This window comes from Festucalex cinctus, chromosome 1 (genome assembly GCF_051991245.1).
Source record: "Festucalex cinctus isolate MCC-2025b chromosome 1, RoL_Fcin_1.0, whole genome shotgun sequence".
In the NCBI taxonomy this organism is placed as follows: domain Eukaryota; kingdom Metazoa; phylum Chordata; class Actinopteri; order Syngnathiformes; family Syngnathidae; genus Festucalex; species Festucalex cinctus.
In genome coordinates, this window is record NC_135411.1 from 17,546,208 (window position 1) to 17,561,623 (window position 15,416).

Genomic DNA, 15,416 nt, shown 5'->3' on the forward strand with positions numbered 1-15,416 from the left:
CAAAAGGTACTGGGGACAACAGAAAGCGCTCCGCTAGGGAGGAAAAAGGGCTCAAGGCAAAAGGGGTAACTAAAGGCGCTCCAAAAGGGAGGAAAAGGCACAAAAACAAGGCAACAACGCTAAGCAACATGAACGAGGACATAAGGACTGTGGACGCTTCCATGCACTGACGGTGTGACACTTCGGCCACGGAGGGGAGAATGCAGGTGGCTTTTATTGTCTTGGTTGATTGGTGGCAGGTGGACATGATCATGGGCGGGGACCGGTAATTAGTGAACTGCAGGAAGGGCAAGTGACCTGGGGTGCGAAGGGAATCAGAAATTCAAAATAAAACAGGAAACATGACTATGACAATAAAGGCCTGTCACGCAGGTGGCGGCGTGACAGGTCTTAAATATTTAATTGCCATTATTTTGATTATATTTGATGGCCATGAAATCCGCAAAAAGTGTGCCAAGTGGATTTCGTTGATTGAAAGAGGACGTCCCTAGTTTGTCGCCATGTTAGGTAGGTCCGCCCCCACGCGCGGCTTTATGCTCAGGTGTGTGACTAGACTACAGCCTCTCACTTCCGGGAGCTCAACTGCCTCGGACCACCGGCACGGACACAATGGACCGGACGACGGGTAGTATGGTCGTTATATAGTTAGTGGACCGCAGCGTGTGCCTCGGCGATACATACTCGCGGCAGCAGAGGAAAAAGTGTTTCCTGACAACAGAAGAGTCTTCCTTCCAGTCCGCTTGCTGTGGCTCCCCCGCCGGAGCTGAGCGCATTGACGCATTGTGGAGTCGACGGGGGTGGGGGAGAGAAGGGGGAGGAGGAGGAGGAAGCGGCGGAGAAGGAGGAGGAGGTGGTGGTGGTGTTCGTAGTGATAGTGGTGGTGGAGGGGGCGCGCACTGCAACCCCTCCTTCCCGAACACAACCGAGGAGGCATCTACCGGCGGAAGCGCGATGGCCGACACCGACGACCATCAACCGGAGAACGGCTTCGTGTCCCCCGAGAGCACGTCGTCGACGCCGGGTCCTCTGACGCGCATCGACGACTCGGTCTTGCCTTTCCTCGGCGGCTTCGGGAAGTACCAGAAACAGCTGATCCTGCTCACATGGATCCCGGCGCTCTTCATCGGATTCAGTCAATACTCGGACAATTTCCTCCTCGCCCAGCCGAACAACACATGCATCCGACCCTTGGCGAACGCCACCGTTTCCAGGTCCACCACCGCGACCGCCGCTACGACTACGAGCGGCGGCAACGTGACGTGGGCCGGCTCTTGGGCGTCGGGTGGCCCCCAGAACGAGAGCGGGCGGACTCTTGGCGTCCACAACGACACGGAGTGCATGTGCAACGCATGGACCTTTGAGCTGCACACCGGCCTTGTGCAGAATGTTGTCACGAAGGTAAGCTGTTGTCTTACTCTTATGTACATATTCATTCATTCATTCTACACAAGATGGAGGGGGCAGGGGGATCCCCATTATGGGGGGGTTCTGTGCCACACCATCTGCTTCATTTTGTTTTGTTCACTTGAATGCCCCCAGAGTGTGTCCACAGGATTGTCATTATCCTTCACTATTATTTGTTAGTCAGACCCTTGGTGTCACCTTAACTGACAGAACCAGTGGAATTTACCGGTAATAGACAGGGAGCCGTTCGATTTGGGGCAAAGGTCTTTAGTACGCACGCTCTGGAATAATGCAACTCCTGACCAAACATCACCCTCCCACCTCTGCCCACCGGCTGCCCCGTGACTAAACAACATATTTCCTACACGGCTCATTCTGGGGGTTGCTTTTTCATGTGGCGTCATGTGGTAGATGGAATAAACTAGCCTCACTGTAATTTTCTCGTATCTGCACAGCAATTAAAAACCTGGCCTATTTGTGTGTAAAATGACCATGATTGGATAACGTAATCAAATCTTCAACACGCGCCCGACAAGGAGAATCAATGGAGATGAAAGTGCAATTTGATTAGCTCGCAGCTGCCGGCAGACAAGAGGAACTTATCCAGATTCCGCAAATGAATGCCGGTTGAGTTTTGGGGGCTTATCAGCACACACGCAGTCTGATGTTAAGCCAAGCTTTGAAGCGTCTCTGCACTAATGGTGGTTGGGGCAGCCTGGGCTTGTGTCCGCTACTGTGCCAACAGCCCATCTGCTTATCGCCAATAATGTCTGATTTAAATAAAGCAAACAAACCGCAGCGATCCAGGACGAAAGTAGGCAGGAGTCGATCCAATCTTCTGGTCAGAATGATTGATTTATTTATAACGTAGGAAATGTTTTATGGCTTAACAAACAGAACCAAGTTTTAAAATGTGAAGGAACACAATAAATCTGTTCTGACTGTCCCTCATATATGGTGTCCTGAAATTCTGGACTTCTATGGCCAATTTGAAAGCAAAATATATTTATCTTGTGAAGTACATCAACCGTTGCATCACAATTATTTATCTGAAAATACCTTTTTTCGCCCATTTTGATACGATATTGGCGACGATAAAACATGAGTCTCCTTCCCCCTCCTTTCATGATATCAAGACTCGCCTGTGAGAGGCAGCGTGGTTCCACAGGGCTTCCAGACTTGCACAAAACACAAACAAGAAAGTAGTAGAAGAAGAAATAGAAGAGGTAGGCAAATTGTTAGCTTATCTGTTAACTACATCTCACTTGCTAACTCGGAGTCTGGAATGGACGGCTTGATTATGATTGCTGATATCCGAGATTTTGAATATACGGTGTTCCACCGTTTTCCACTGGGGTTAGGTTCCAAAAAATACCCGCAATAAATGAAATGTGCGAAGTAGTTAGCATTATGTTTTACATTTACTATAAATGTTTTAAGGCTCTAAAACACGCCACCACACAGTTTATACACTTTTCTCATTGAGGCGTTTACATTTTCTCACATTTCTCTCGTTTAAACATTCTCAGTGTTCTAACATTCATAAATGTTATAAAATTTAAACATTACTGTAAAAAAAAAAAAATGCATGAAAAATTGCACACAAAAAAAAAATCCGCGAGGCCGCGAAAAGTGCCACGTTATAGTGAGGGATCACTGTATTGTCTATCGAAATAATCAGATACTGTCTTTTTGGCTGATATCGGCCCAATATGTGATATCAATATCAAATCAGGCCACCTGGAGAGTTTGATAATAAAAAAAAAAAAAACAAAACACCTTACAGGTGTGGTTAATCGCTCAGGTTGACGATCAGGCCCTTGCTGATTTTAATCAAAAATTAGACAAAATGCTCAAATTGCATTTAATTTACCATGCTTAAGTCGTGGGATATCTTGAGAGTAATTGGGTGGATCCACACCGTTTTTTTTTCTTGCAATATTAAACACCGGCTCACTTTCTCATGCTGGTGTCACCCTTGCACATTGTGTATTTGTGTTGCCTTTGCATACACAATGGGAATGTCATGTTGGTGCCACTACATGCTTGAATGGTCACTAAGAAGCCTCACCCATGCATGTCAACCTTGTAACAAGGTCATCATGGGGAGAGATTAAATCAGTAGTAGCGCCGACCTTGTACTGTATGTATGCTTTCTAATTCTATGCATTTTACGACACCACTCTGGCCACGTCATACTTTCCTTGCTAGCCAGAATTTGTGAAGCACAATCACGTGCGCCTATTGATAAAAGTGACATATAGCAGTTATATATTGGTAAATGGTAAAGTGTACTTGTATATGCTAACCACTTCCACTGGCCTGTTTGAATGACATTTGACTAGAAGTCAGCCGGAACAAACTGCCCGAGAAAGCACAAGAATTATGTGTGAAATTCTTGTTCCTGGTCATGTTGTGCAATTTTACTGTATGACTTCTTGTTGCTAGGCAAAATTTGTGGAGCAGTATTTTTTACCCATTCGGGAGAAATAAATGCTACATGCAAGCCTACCTACGACAGTTTGTTGTCTAGGTAACAGCGGACAGATGGTCAGCAGGAATTTGAAAATTATGAGAAATTAAAAAAAAAAAAAAAAAAAAAAAACTACACACAGAAGACACATGGCAGTTTTGCCAACTGGGCAACTTGACAGAACGTCAGCAGGAACTGGACCAGTAAATGCAGATAAGTCTTTTTCCTTTTACGTATTTATTTCACAATAAATCCCATGAGAATGATGCTTTGGCTGCTTCTTGTTCTGCGTAGAGTGCGGCCCCTCTAAAGTGAGGGAGCCTCTCCCACTTGCGCCCCACCTTGTGTGCATTGCCACATGTTCCCGTCTCCAAGTAGATAAAATAGGATGTGGCACAGCAGCAGGAACTGATGACTCTGCGTTTGTGCCCGTGTTTGAACTGCGTGGTCACTCACAATTGGGCTCAGCTGTCCGTGACGCTGTGTAAGTAAGGCAAGTGTCAACACTGGCCCCGCATACGCACACGCCCCATGTGACTGGACCCTTATGATCATGTGTGAACAACTACAGGCCACGCTGTACTCTGTATTGTCTTCGGCTGGGAGGAAAGTGGCTTGAAACCTTCAGCTACTGAAGTGCTGAAATGACATCAGTCAAACAGAATTCAGTTCATTTATTCATGTTGTTTATTTTCTTTATTTATTCCACCCATCCATCCATTTTCTAGACCACTTATTCCTCACAAGGGTCGCGGGGGGTGCTGGCGCCTATCTCAGCTGGCTCTGGGCAGTAGGCGGGGGACACCCTGGACTGGTTGCCAGCCAATCGCAGGGCATTTATTTATTTAAAAGAAAAGAAATGAAAGAGGCAAGAAAGAAGGTCAAACTTATAGCGGCCCCTTAACACAAAATGAATGCCAGCTACTAGGGGTGTGAATTGCCTAGTACCTGACGATTCGATTCGTATCACGATTCACAGGTCACGATTCGATTCGATACCGATTAATCCCGATACGAATTTATAAGTCGATTCTTGCGATTTTTTTCATTCAAATTTAGAAAATACTAATCAGTAACCTTGTAGAGTGTAAGATTTATATGAAAATGTATTATTTATTTATCTGAAATTTCAGTCTTATAGAGGTTGTAATCTGTTTCATGTTTAAACAGCATTAAAATAAAATATTAAGGCTTAATGTTCCGTTCATATAACATTCTTCCATGCTCAAGGTGTGAATCCTTAAAAAAAAAAAAAAAAAAAAAAAAAAAAAAAAAATCGATTCTGCCGATTATTGAATCGATTCGAGAATCGCGCGATGTAGTATCGCGATATATCGCCGAATCGATTATTTTTTTTTAACACCCCTACCAGCTACTGTCAAGGCACGCTTGTATATCTGTTTTACAAAACAACAAAATAATAAAAATCCAAATTTCTTGCTATGTAGCAATATCATATTTTTCTTCAGTTAAATTGCGCTTTTACATATTTTTTGAAAATACAAATGGACGGAGACCGTTCACTAATACAGTCAACGTTGTTGCACAGACTGACGCCTTGGATTGAAATGTGTCTTTCCTTTTTGTTTTGTACTATATTCTGGTTTAGAAAAACTACTCAGTTCCTCTGAATGTGCACAAACATTCTCTCTTTTAAAATTTCTTCTGCAACTTGTTTGGTAAAATTTGCTGAGCTTTATACATAATTTTAAGGCGGTTTTAATCTACAAGATATTAACTGTATAAATATCATGTTAGCATGGTCCCAGTATCCATTGCCATTAACGACTCGAACAGCACGTTTCTCTAAAACAAAGCTCGGTTCGGTGTAGGTCATAAACAAGCGCACCCCCGCGCTTCAATGCAACAGGTCAGATATAGAACAATTACATTCTTTGACCTTATGTATTTATAGTTATGGTTTGCGATACCTTTTTTTTTTTAACGTGTTCTATGAGTTGTCCATGTTAGTGTTCATCAATCATAGCACCTAAAAATTTTGATTTCATTAGTCCTTTTGATCTCTGTTCCCCGCACTGTCAATGTTGCTCAACGTCTATATATTCATTCAACTAAGAATCATAAATTTTGCTAATATTTAAAGACAGCCTGTTCGCTTTGTCCCTCTTCTTAATATTCAGAAACTCCTTCTTGGCAATGCGTCATTAATAGTAGGGTTGCATGATAACTATTGGCCCGATAGTCGGACCGATATTGGGGTGAAAAAAAATACGTAATTTTTATTGGTCAGATATTGCTGGATACCATAATTGTGTTGACTTAATTAACATTGGAGTACAGTACAAGTTGATGAGTTCAAGCGACTTTTACCACACTTTCTACATCCCTGACAAGATGGCATGACCATTCATTCACCTCTGTGGATCGTTAGCAATAGCTAAGCTAAATGGCTAATATTGGGGAAAAGTGGTTCAGAAAATGGATGGATGGTAAACGTTATGACACTCATCTATACAAATGGCGACAGCTCATTCAAGTGCAGCTATGGCGAGTGATATTTTTATTCTTGTGTTTTTACTTCGGTCCTTGAAAATGTCTTCACGTGGACATGGCCAGTAGCGCTAGATGAATGAATGTGCATTGGTGAAATGTCACTGCTAAGTAAATACAAGTACTGATCCTTGAGGTACCCCACAAATTATATTACAGTATTTGAATTAGTGTTTGTTGTTGATTTGATTTTGTTGTTGACTTGCGAGTTGTGACCCATTGATGCGCAACACCTTTTACACCATATTTAAATAATTTATGTTCTTTCGGTGCAGGACAACTCCCTGATATTCTTTGCAAACTTTTTGAGAATTGTTTTGTATTGAGAGAGACCTGAGACTTTCTTGTGGTGGTCAGTCATTCATTTATCAATTTGCAAGAGCCACTTTGTGAGCTCTACTCACTTCTGATGTTTTCAGATGCTAAGTTCTGGTACTATTTCTAGTACCTTGTTCCAAGTGTGCCTGGCTGGAAAGAATACGCAACGTTAGCTTACCCTGTTGCTGTGCCAGTCCAGTCTCCTCTTTGCTGCAGAGGTCGGTTTTCTCGCTTCTCGACTGTTCTTCAATAAAATAGATGAGACTCCTTGCTGAGAAGGATGCAGAGATCATCACTCTCCTCCAAATTGTTTGCGTTTTTCGTCCTGACTGATGCCTTTTAATGCTGTGTGGTTTTTGCAGTATTTCGCTATACGATTTGAAGATGGACAACAGACTCCCCTTATTTGAACTGTGCAACATTTAAGAATGGCGTGTTTATGAATGAAATGGCACAGAATGAACTAGTTTGCTCACGGTTTTTTATTTGATTTTTTTTTTTTTATGTTGATGGCCCTTAGGTTTTTTCGAACAAATATTTATTTGAAATGTTATAACTTTACTACTATGTGATGTCGCAGATGTAGAAACGGATCTCCTTCGCAAACCAAGGCCTTACAGTATGTACTGAGCAATATGACCTTTGAACCTTTTCCATATTATGTAGGACATCACCCAAATGTAACAAGGTTTATCCCAACAGTGTCCTTGATCATGTTGTGTTGAGTTGTCAAATGTTATTTGAAATGCATATGCTTTACTCCTTTGGTGGCTTCACCGCTTGACGTACTTGCCCATGTTTCATGAGCGCCACTTGCTATGCTTAAGTTCTCTCCTCACTGACACTGAAAGTAGCATTTACAAGAGGTGGCGAAGGATCCAAAGTGGTTCATGTGGAGACCCGCTCTAATTGAGTCAAAGCCGTCCTCGGGGTCCATCTTAATTGGACTGAGCCTCTGAAATGAGAATGTATCATTACTCTCGTGTGTAACCGACCCTTCTCGGCTCACACTTGGAGTCTGAAACACTAGAGCGAGACCCAAGAGCATCGCAGGTCCGACTACGGTGTGGGTGGGTGCGATAAGGGAGACCGTTACGTAAAAAGCAGCCGGGCCTCAGATGTGAAAGATGATACTGTAGGATGAACACCCATGACGTGAGGGGGCCCTCGCTGCACTGTGTCCGTTATATTCTGTTTAGCCAGCTGCTCAACTCCCCCCACCCTCCTGCTGATCAGTGTGGGACACTTTGAAACACACTCAGCTGTCAAAAGGAGGTGACCCCCGCCCACTCACCCAACCACCCACCAGTGCAGCCACTCAGGGTGCACACACGAGCGTCACCCAGCAGTGTCAACAGGGAGGAAAGATGCCGGTGTTAGACACAGATAGATGAAGACCCTGCATGCTAGCTTTGTTTCTGATAAGTGAACATTTGGAGAGGCGGCTTTAGATGACATCATGCATCACTACAGTTTGGCAATAGGGGTGGGATACATCAATATCACAGATTTCATTGCAACATGTGTTTGTTTCATTTCAGGATCCACGGCTAGTAATGAGAACTGTACATGCTAATGTTTGCTAGCTATGTAGATGAGCCAATTTTAACCCCTGGGCATTAACTTATTTTGAAATGACTTGGTCAGAACCATCAAAAAGCCCAAAACGGGTCACAATAACGCCTATTAAATATGAGAAACCCAAACCTTTGGGAATTTGTGATTAAATATCAAAATAAGAACATACCGTGGTGAACGCCATTATCCTGGTCACGTGATCGTGGTGACGTATCCCATGTGTAAATGAAAGCCGGGTTCGTTCATTTCAATGGGAGTTTGTTGACGTAATGGGCACAAAAAAGACCGTCTTCTATCCCGATTACTGCGCCAATTCTGGTCAGAGTAAAATCCTCAACACGTCAGGGATCATGTCATTCCATGTGGGGGGAGTTGCCTCTCCTAATGTGGGCTAAAGCGTGCTGAGCACACACGTAGCATCGCCTGGAAGAGTAAAAGTCACCCAGAAGTTTACCCTCCAGTTTGGGACCTCCCACAAATTACATTTCCAGAGTGAACAATGTCAGTGGTGACTTGACTGGTAATTTGAGCCTCTGTAACATGCAACTTGTAGACGGTCGCCTCGCTATGAATCGGCCAGTTTCATGCGGCTTTCGGCTAGACACAAATGTTTGGCGAGTCCTCCGTGGCTGGACTGCTTTTGAAGAAGTGCTTCTTTGCTATAGGGCATAATTCCACCGTCCGCCGTGGGACTGAATAATTCCATGTGAGTCTCACTGGCAGGCATGTCATTCAATGTGTATTTTTATTTATGATACTGCACGATGATCATATGACTGGCCAATACTGTACTTAATTAGGGCTGCACGATATTGCAAAAACATGCGATATGCGATATACTTGCTGAACATAGCGATATCGATATTATTGCGATATTTAACATGTACCTAAAGAAATTTAATTTTTATTACCTAATGAAAGAAAAACATTTTTCATGTGGCAAAATAAGCAACCTTAATGTAATATTAGTTAATTCATTGTAATTATGTCTTGATAATTTTCAACTATTGAATGGTGATGCACATTTTAGTTAGCATCTGACTGGTCATATTCATATAAAAAGCATAAAATTCAGTATAAAACTTATTGCATGCCTTCGCGATATGCATATTGCAAGGGCCAATATCGCGATATCGATATTTTTTCGATATATTGTGCAGCCCTATACTTAATGCAAAAATATTAAATCATAGTCGTTCAGCATAAATAGAGAATTTTGTTTCAGGGAAGAGTTTAAATTAACCATTTCACAGAATAGCTGATTAGTTTTTCACAAGTCCTATATTCCTTTAAGGTTAAAAAAAAAAAAGAATAAAAAAAAAAAAAAAAAAGGCACAGGGAGAACATGCAAAGTCCACCCAGGAAGGCTGAAGCCTGGAATTGATGTTAAGTCCTCTGCCTAGTGGCAAGTTATATTTTTGAATAACAATTACAGCCCAAGTGTTTTTTTTTTTTTTGGGATGTTCAGAATTTCCTTTCCCATGTTTTGGGGAATCTGTGCTGTATTGTCTTTAATAAAAACCCAATAAGTACAAAGTCGACTTATCCGACTTGGTCAACTCCCCACTCCACCCCTAGTATCTTGTCAAAAGAGGTGAACGTTACCAAAACAACTGTACTGTGTCACTATTTGCTTCTCTACTTTGAACTACTGTTATTGCCACTGCCAGGCTTGACACACTGCGGTTTGCTGATTGGTTGATAGAGAACTGTCGCATCCTTGTGACAGCAGGATTGGAATGAGAAGAAGACAAAAGGCGCTGTTTCTCAAACAAAGCTTGTCTTCTTGTTGTAATAAACATCGTCCGCATGGCCAGGAAGAAAGAACATGCCATGCTCCCCTCTTCTTTGTTGAATTCATTGTTTGCTGTTGTGAAGCGTGAAGTTATGCTATTGGTTTTGCTCAAGCCAGATCAGGTTTGCCATGGCAAACTGTACCGTGGTAAACTCAGCTGAACTATAGGGCACGGTGAAAAATGGGACATGTATTTTTGCGATATTTGTCTTTTTTTATGTAGGATGGTGGTGTAGAGGTTAGCAAGATTGCCTCACAGTCGAGAGGTTTGGGTCCGTGAGAAATTGCACGTTATTTCCTGGCTTATGTTTTTATGTTTTGCTTAGGTTTTCGCTGGGTTTTGCTTCGGTTTTCTCTGGGTAAAAATGACTTTTGTCTATAGTTGGATGAGTGAATGGTTGTTTGTCTGTTATGAGCCCTGTGATTGTCTGGTGTACCAGTGTAGGGTGTAGTGTGTCATTCGCATGAAAGTTAGTAGGGATGTAACGATAAGGGCAATATCGTGATATTAAAACTTCAACAATATCGTCATCGTCGTCATGTTCACGATATTAAAAAGGAACACATCTGTTAAAAAAAAAGTCAAGTTGATTTCCATTTGTACAGTTCTAGCACCCTCTAGTGGCTAGTTTATTAGTGCAATTTAATTTTCATTAGGGATGTTTTGGCCTTCTATGTTTAAAATCGATGCTACTTGACAAATGAAGGGGAAACCTAATTTGCTTGTGAAGCGATCAATCTCTGTTTGCATTAGCAAGTGCCTCAATATTGTTTTTAGAGATTGTAGGTGGTTTATATGCATTGCTGTTAACTACAAAAGCACAATATTGTGCTTTTTATAGTATGAGCTCTTTTTATTTATTTATTTATTTATTTATTTATTTATTTTTTTAGAATATTATGATCTTATTTAAATGTCGCCAACTCCCCCACAATATTGTGATAATTATCATATCGTGACCTTCATATCGTGATATCGTATCGTGATGTTTGCATATCGTTACATCCCTAAAAGTTAGCCCGGGTATACTCCAGCTAATGAGAACAAGCAGGGGAGGCGGGGGGGCTTCTGGGGACTCAGAAAACCAGTGTACTGACTACAATGTGGGCAAAACGGGCACAAAAACAGTGTTGCATTTATATTTTTGTTGAGTACAACTGGATGGATTGTGCAAGTGTAGCTAATGAAGTGACCAGTGACCAACTCTTATTGTTAAAAGTTTTGATCACTGCAGCAGTGCAATGGAAGCCAACTGAAGCACGGATTCTCATAAACTTGTTCATGTTCCTTTTTTACTTGATATTGTCTTTAACCCCCACTCTGTACGCCCACCACTTCACAGTATTTTCCACCCATGGGTGAGGTAAAACTTGGAAGGTTCTGATTATCACTGTTGCTAGGCAGTAACTATGCAGCAACCTCTCTCTTTATCTTTCTCTGTTTGCTTGGTTCTACCTTCTCTTCTCTAACTGTTCTCTTCTTGTGATTCATTCTTTTTATCTACGCATTCCTCTTCCTGTTAAGATCTGCTGTTCACATGTACTGCATTACATTACTTTGTATTATTATTCGTTTAGCCTTTGTGACTGTTCTAGTGTTTCTCGCTCTCCCTTCCCCGCCCCCCCTCTACACCTTTGAAACACCCCACCCACGACTTTAAAGTTCAGCAGGTTCAGAAAAGAGCCGCTCTAATTGCAAAGCACTGACTAATCAGGATCACTGTCGTGGTCTTTTATTGTGACTTTGATCATTTATTCATCATGGCTGTTTTTCTGCTTTGTGTTACGAGACACTATTTGAGATACAACCGGAAGTGCATACAGTAATGATGATACTTTCTAAAACAATTTGGTCTTTTCTCTATAGGCAATACAGTGATAATTATTAGTATAAAAAAGGTCATAAAGCATTTGGTTTGTTTCGTTGGGGGTCCGCAAACATTTTACAGTACGTGTAATATTTCAACTCGTATTTTAGTAGTAGTAAATAAAAAGACAATTAAAATGCTGTTAACGTTAAGATAGTCATGCTGCAGCAAATGTAAAAAAAAAAAAAAAGTTTAATAGTGTTGAATTGATATGGGAACAAAAAGTCTTAACTTAAATCATGATTTAAACGGATACGGAAGATATTTTGCTAATAATTAATGTGATAACTTCATAATTTTTATGAACAATTAATACCTTTACAAACAAATTTTGCCAGTTTCTGTCAACTGAAGATGACATCACCTGTGCTGAGGAAGTAGGTAACGGCCTATCGTGGCTCAGTTTGCTGACCAAATCCAGAAAATAGGTGATCCGTGATTGGTCGTTACCTATTTCCTCATCACAGGTGATGTCATCTTCAGTTGACAGCAAGTGGAAAAATTAGTTTTAATCGTATTAATTAGAGCTTTCAAAATTAATCGATTAATGGACAAGTATTCGATTCAATTCGATTTTTTTTTTTAAATCGATTTCAGCATATTAACAGTAATTGTACACTGATTTCTAGGGATGTAACGATATCCAAACATCACAATACGATATCACGATATGAAGCTCACGATACGATAATTATCACGATATTGTGGCGAGGTTGGCGATATTTAAAAAAGGTAATTATATTGTAATTAAAATGAGCTCATACTAAAAAAAATGCACAATATTGTGCTTTTGCACATAACAGCAATGCATATAAATCACCTACAATCTCTAATAAAACTTGTTAAGATGTTTTACTTTTAAATATCGTGAACATGACGACGCCGATATTGTGGCAGTTTTAATATCATGATATTTGGCTTATCGATTTCTGGAGTCCTTCATGAAAGAAGACTGATTATCTTCTGTGTTTTAAACAAAATAAGACATTTGCAAACATCGGTTTTTACTTTGGAAAACATTGGCTGAACCGGTAACAAAGTACATCAATCCCCCTCTTTTTAATCACAATACTAACACAAAGTACGAAATAAACACCAAATACTGGTTAATAAACAGTAATCAGGGGGGGGAAAAAAGCTTATGTAAAAATTAAAATAAAATTAAAATTAATCCAATTAATCGATTGAACAACTTACTGTTGAAAATAGCTTAATGAGTCAAGTAGTATACCCTTAATGCAACAATTAGAATGACAGACGTGCTTCAAGAAGCTTACTTTTTTTTCAGTCATAATATTTATATTTAAAAAAAACACACACACAAAAGAAACAAGAATCAAATAAGTAACTGCAATGCTCAGTGAGGCTAGTCTGACTCTCATTTGTCCCAAGTTCTTCTCTCAATACCTATTTTGTTGCCAAGCAAAAATCAAATTTCATGCTCCGGTGCTCACTGAATTGAGGTGTTCGTTGAACTCCAGCATTTGACTTTAGGGACTCCACTGTAGTTTATTTGCCAGATCACACCTCATCACAACAACACTCGGTTCGCCCCAATTCAAAAACATTTGGAAAGGGCTCAATTGAGCAGCATGAATCCATGTTATTTGTATGACATAACCATTGTTCCACTGCAGTCATTTAAGAGAAGTCAGCAGACGCTTCGAGGATTTTAACGGATTTTCTCTCTCCCCACCCCGCTCTGCCGCCTCTTCACGCTTCGCATTTCTATCCGCTAATAGGTTTATATACGCGTCTCGACCAACTCTGCACACTGCCTCCTATTCATTATTCTCTAATGAGCAACACAATAGCAAAGCAAGAGAACACAGGGATAATGGGCTGCATAGCGGACAAGCCGCTTGCGCATGATGGGACTTGGACTAAACCTGATTGTTTGGAATGTTTGCTGAGAGTCTATCTATATTCATATAATAGCATCTTTAAATTAAGAATCTCTACATGTGACTGTATGGACAAAAATAAATAAATAAATAAAAACAACAGCAAATGCAATTTCCAGCAGCATTTAAACAGCATTAAGATGACAAACTGTTGTTGATGTTGTAGTTTTGTAAACAGAAAACATTTAAGCTGTTGCTATATCATTTGGAATTATTATTTTTAACTCTTTGACTGCCATACGTTGTAAAAACAAAACGAAAAAATCCACAGTGCCAGCCTCTTTTGAGCATTTTAACTCATCTTTCAAGGCAAAAAGAATATTGTTTGCCTTTACTACATATACAATGTGGCTACTAAATGAAAGATCGCATTCCATTCATCGGAATTTTACTAATCATTATTAAACGTCTTTGGCAGTCAAAGAGTTGTTTAAGCATTAAATCTGTCCCTGTCAACAGAAAAGATAGAGTAATCACTTTGTTTAGCACTTTGTTCCCTTGCTTTACCAAATGTAAACTGAACCATGACCTTAAAACCATGATACACATTTTTGTTGTTATTGTTTACTATTATAACTTACAACCCTAGAAATTGTACACTTTTGTCTTTCCACCATTATAATCATCCCCCTGAGGGCAATAACTACAACTTGGTGCACAGAGAAAAAACAAGTTTGACATCCTTGTAGTAGGTCTTGGAAATTAATGGATCAATTTTGGCTACTCTTGTCCTTTTGAAATGGTATAATTGAAGAAAAATAATGAACCTTGCTTGTGTAGAAACCTATCAAGCGTGTGACATTGTATGTGTTTACAATTCTAATGTCCTTGACCGTGATTTAAGCTGACACCCCATTTGAACTTTACTCTAAATCTAAACCAAAAAGAATTGCGCACATTTTGTATGTAAATAAGACTCGGTGTGTTTTTTTTTTTTTTTTTTTAGAACATCCTTCGTGTTGATGCTATAGTCAATGTAAAATTGCATTAGCATTGACTTTGGGATTGATATTCCTTCAAATAACGGATATTCGCACAAACGCTGTGGAAACACACAGGTAACAGAACAATACTGAGAGACACAAATTATTCCTATTTGTGTAAAAGGATTTAAATTAATAGAGCTCAAATGCAACTTTATACTTCTAACCTTCTTATTAATTCATGTTCTCATTCTCCTTAAGTTTTATTAATAGTTGAGCTTTGAAGGATGAAAGGAATTTTACTCTCCTCAAAATTCAAATTCTGTCTTCTAAAGAAATTCAGTTTTCACCGCTGCCGTTAGAATGCAAGTTTGTCATACAGCCATGGAAAAAAAAAAAAAAATTCCACTACCTTGTTTTCTTTCTTGTTCATTTGAATGTCTGGTACCATTAAAGGTATATTGTGACTAAGAGAAAAGAAAACATGGAATGCCTTTAAAGCACCTTTTTGGGGGGGGTGGGGGGTGGGGGGGCAGTACACTGACATAACTATTGATGTGTCATGTAAGAACTTAAATCATTTTTGTTATCACAAAAAAAAGAAAACACACATGGCATTGACAATGAAAATGGATGGATGGA

The 15,416-nt window shown here is 40.3% G+C and overlaps 1 protein-coding gene across 1 annotated transcript in view; it reads left to right on the top strand.

Annotated features, from left to right (window-relative positions):
• Nucleotides 1-510: 510 nt before the first annotated feature.
• LOC144018042 (solute carrier family 22 member 23-like) overlaps nt 511-15,416 on the top strand; it is a 49,878-nt gene continuing 34,972 nt past the window's right edge. Inside the window, exon 1 of the mRNA XM_077520137.1 lies at nt 511-1,398. Coding sequence (XP_077376263.1) covers nt 952-1,398 — 447 coding nt within the window. The 5' untranslated portion in view covers nt 511-951. The remainder of the gene's footprint in view (nt 1,399-15,416) is intronic.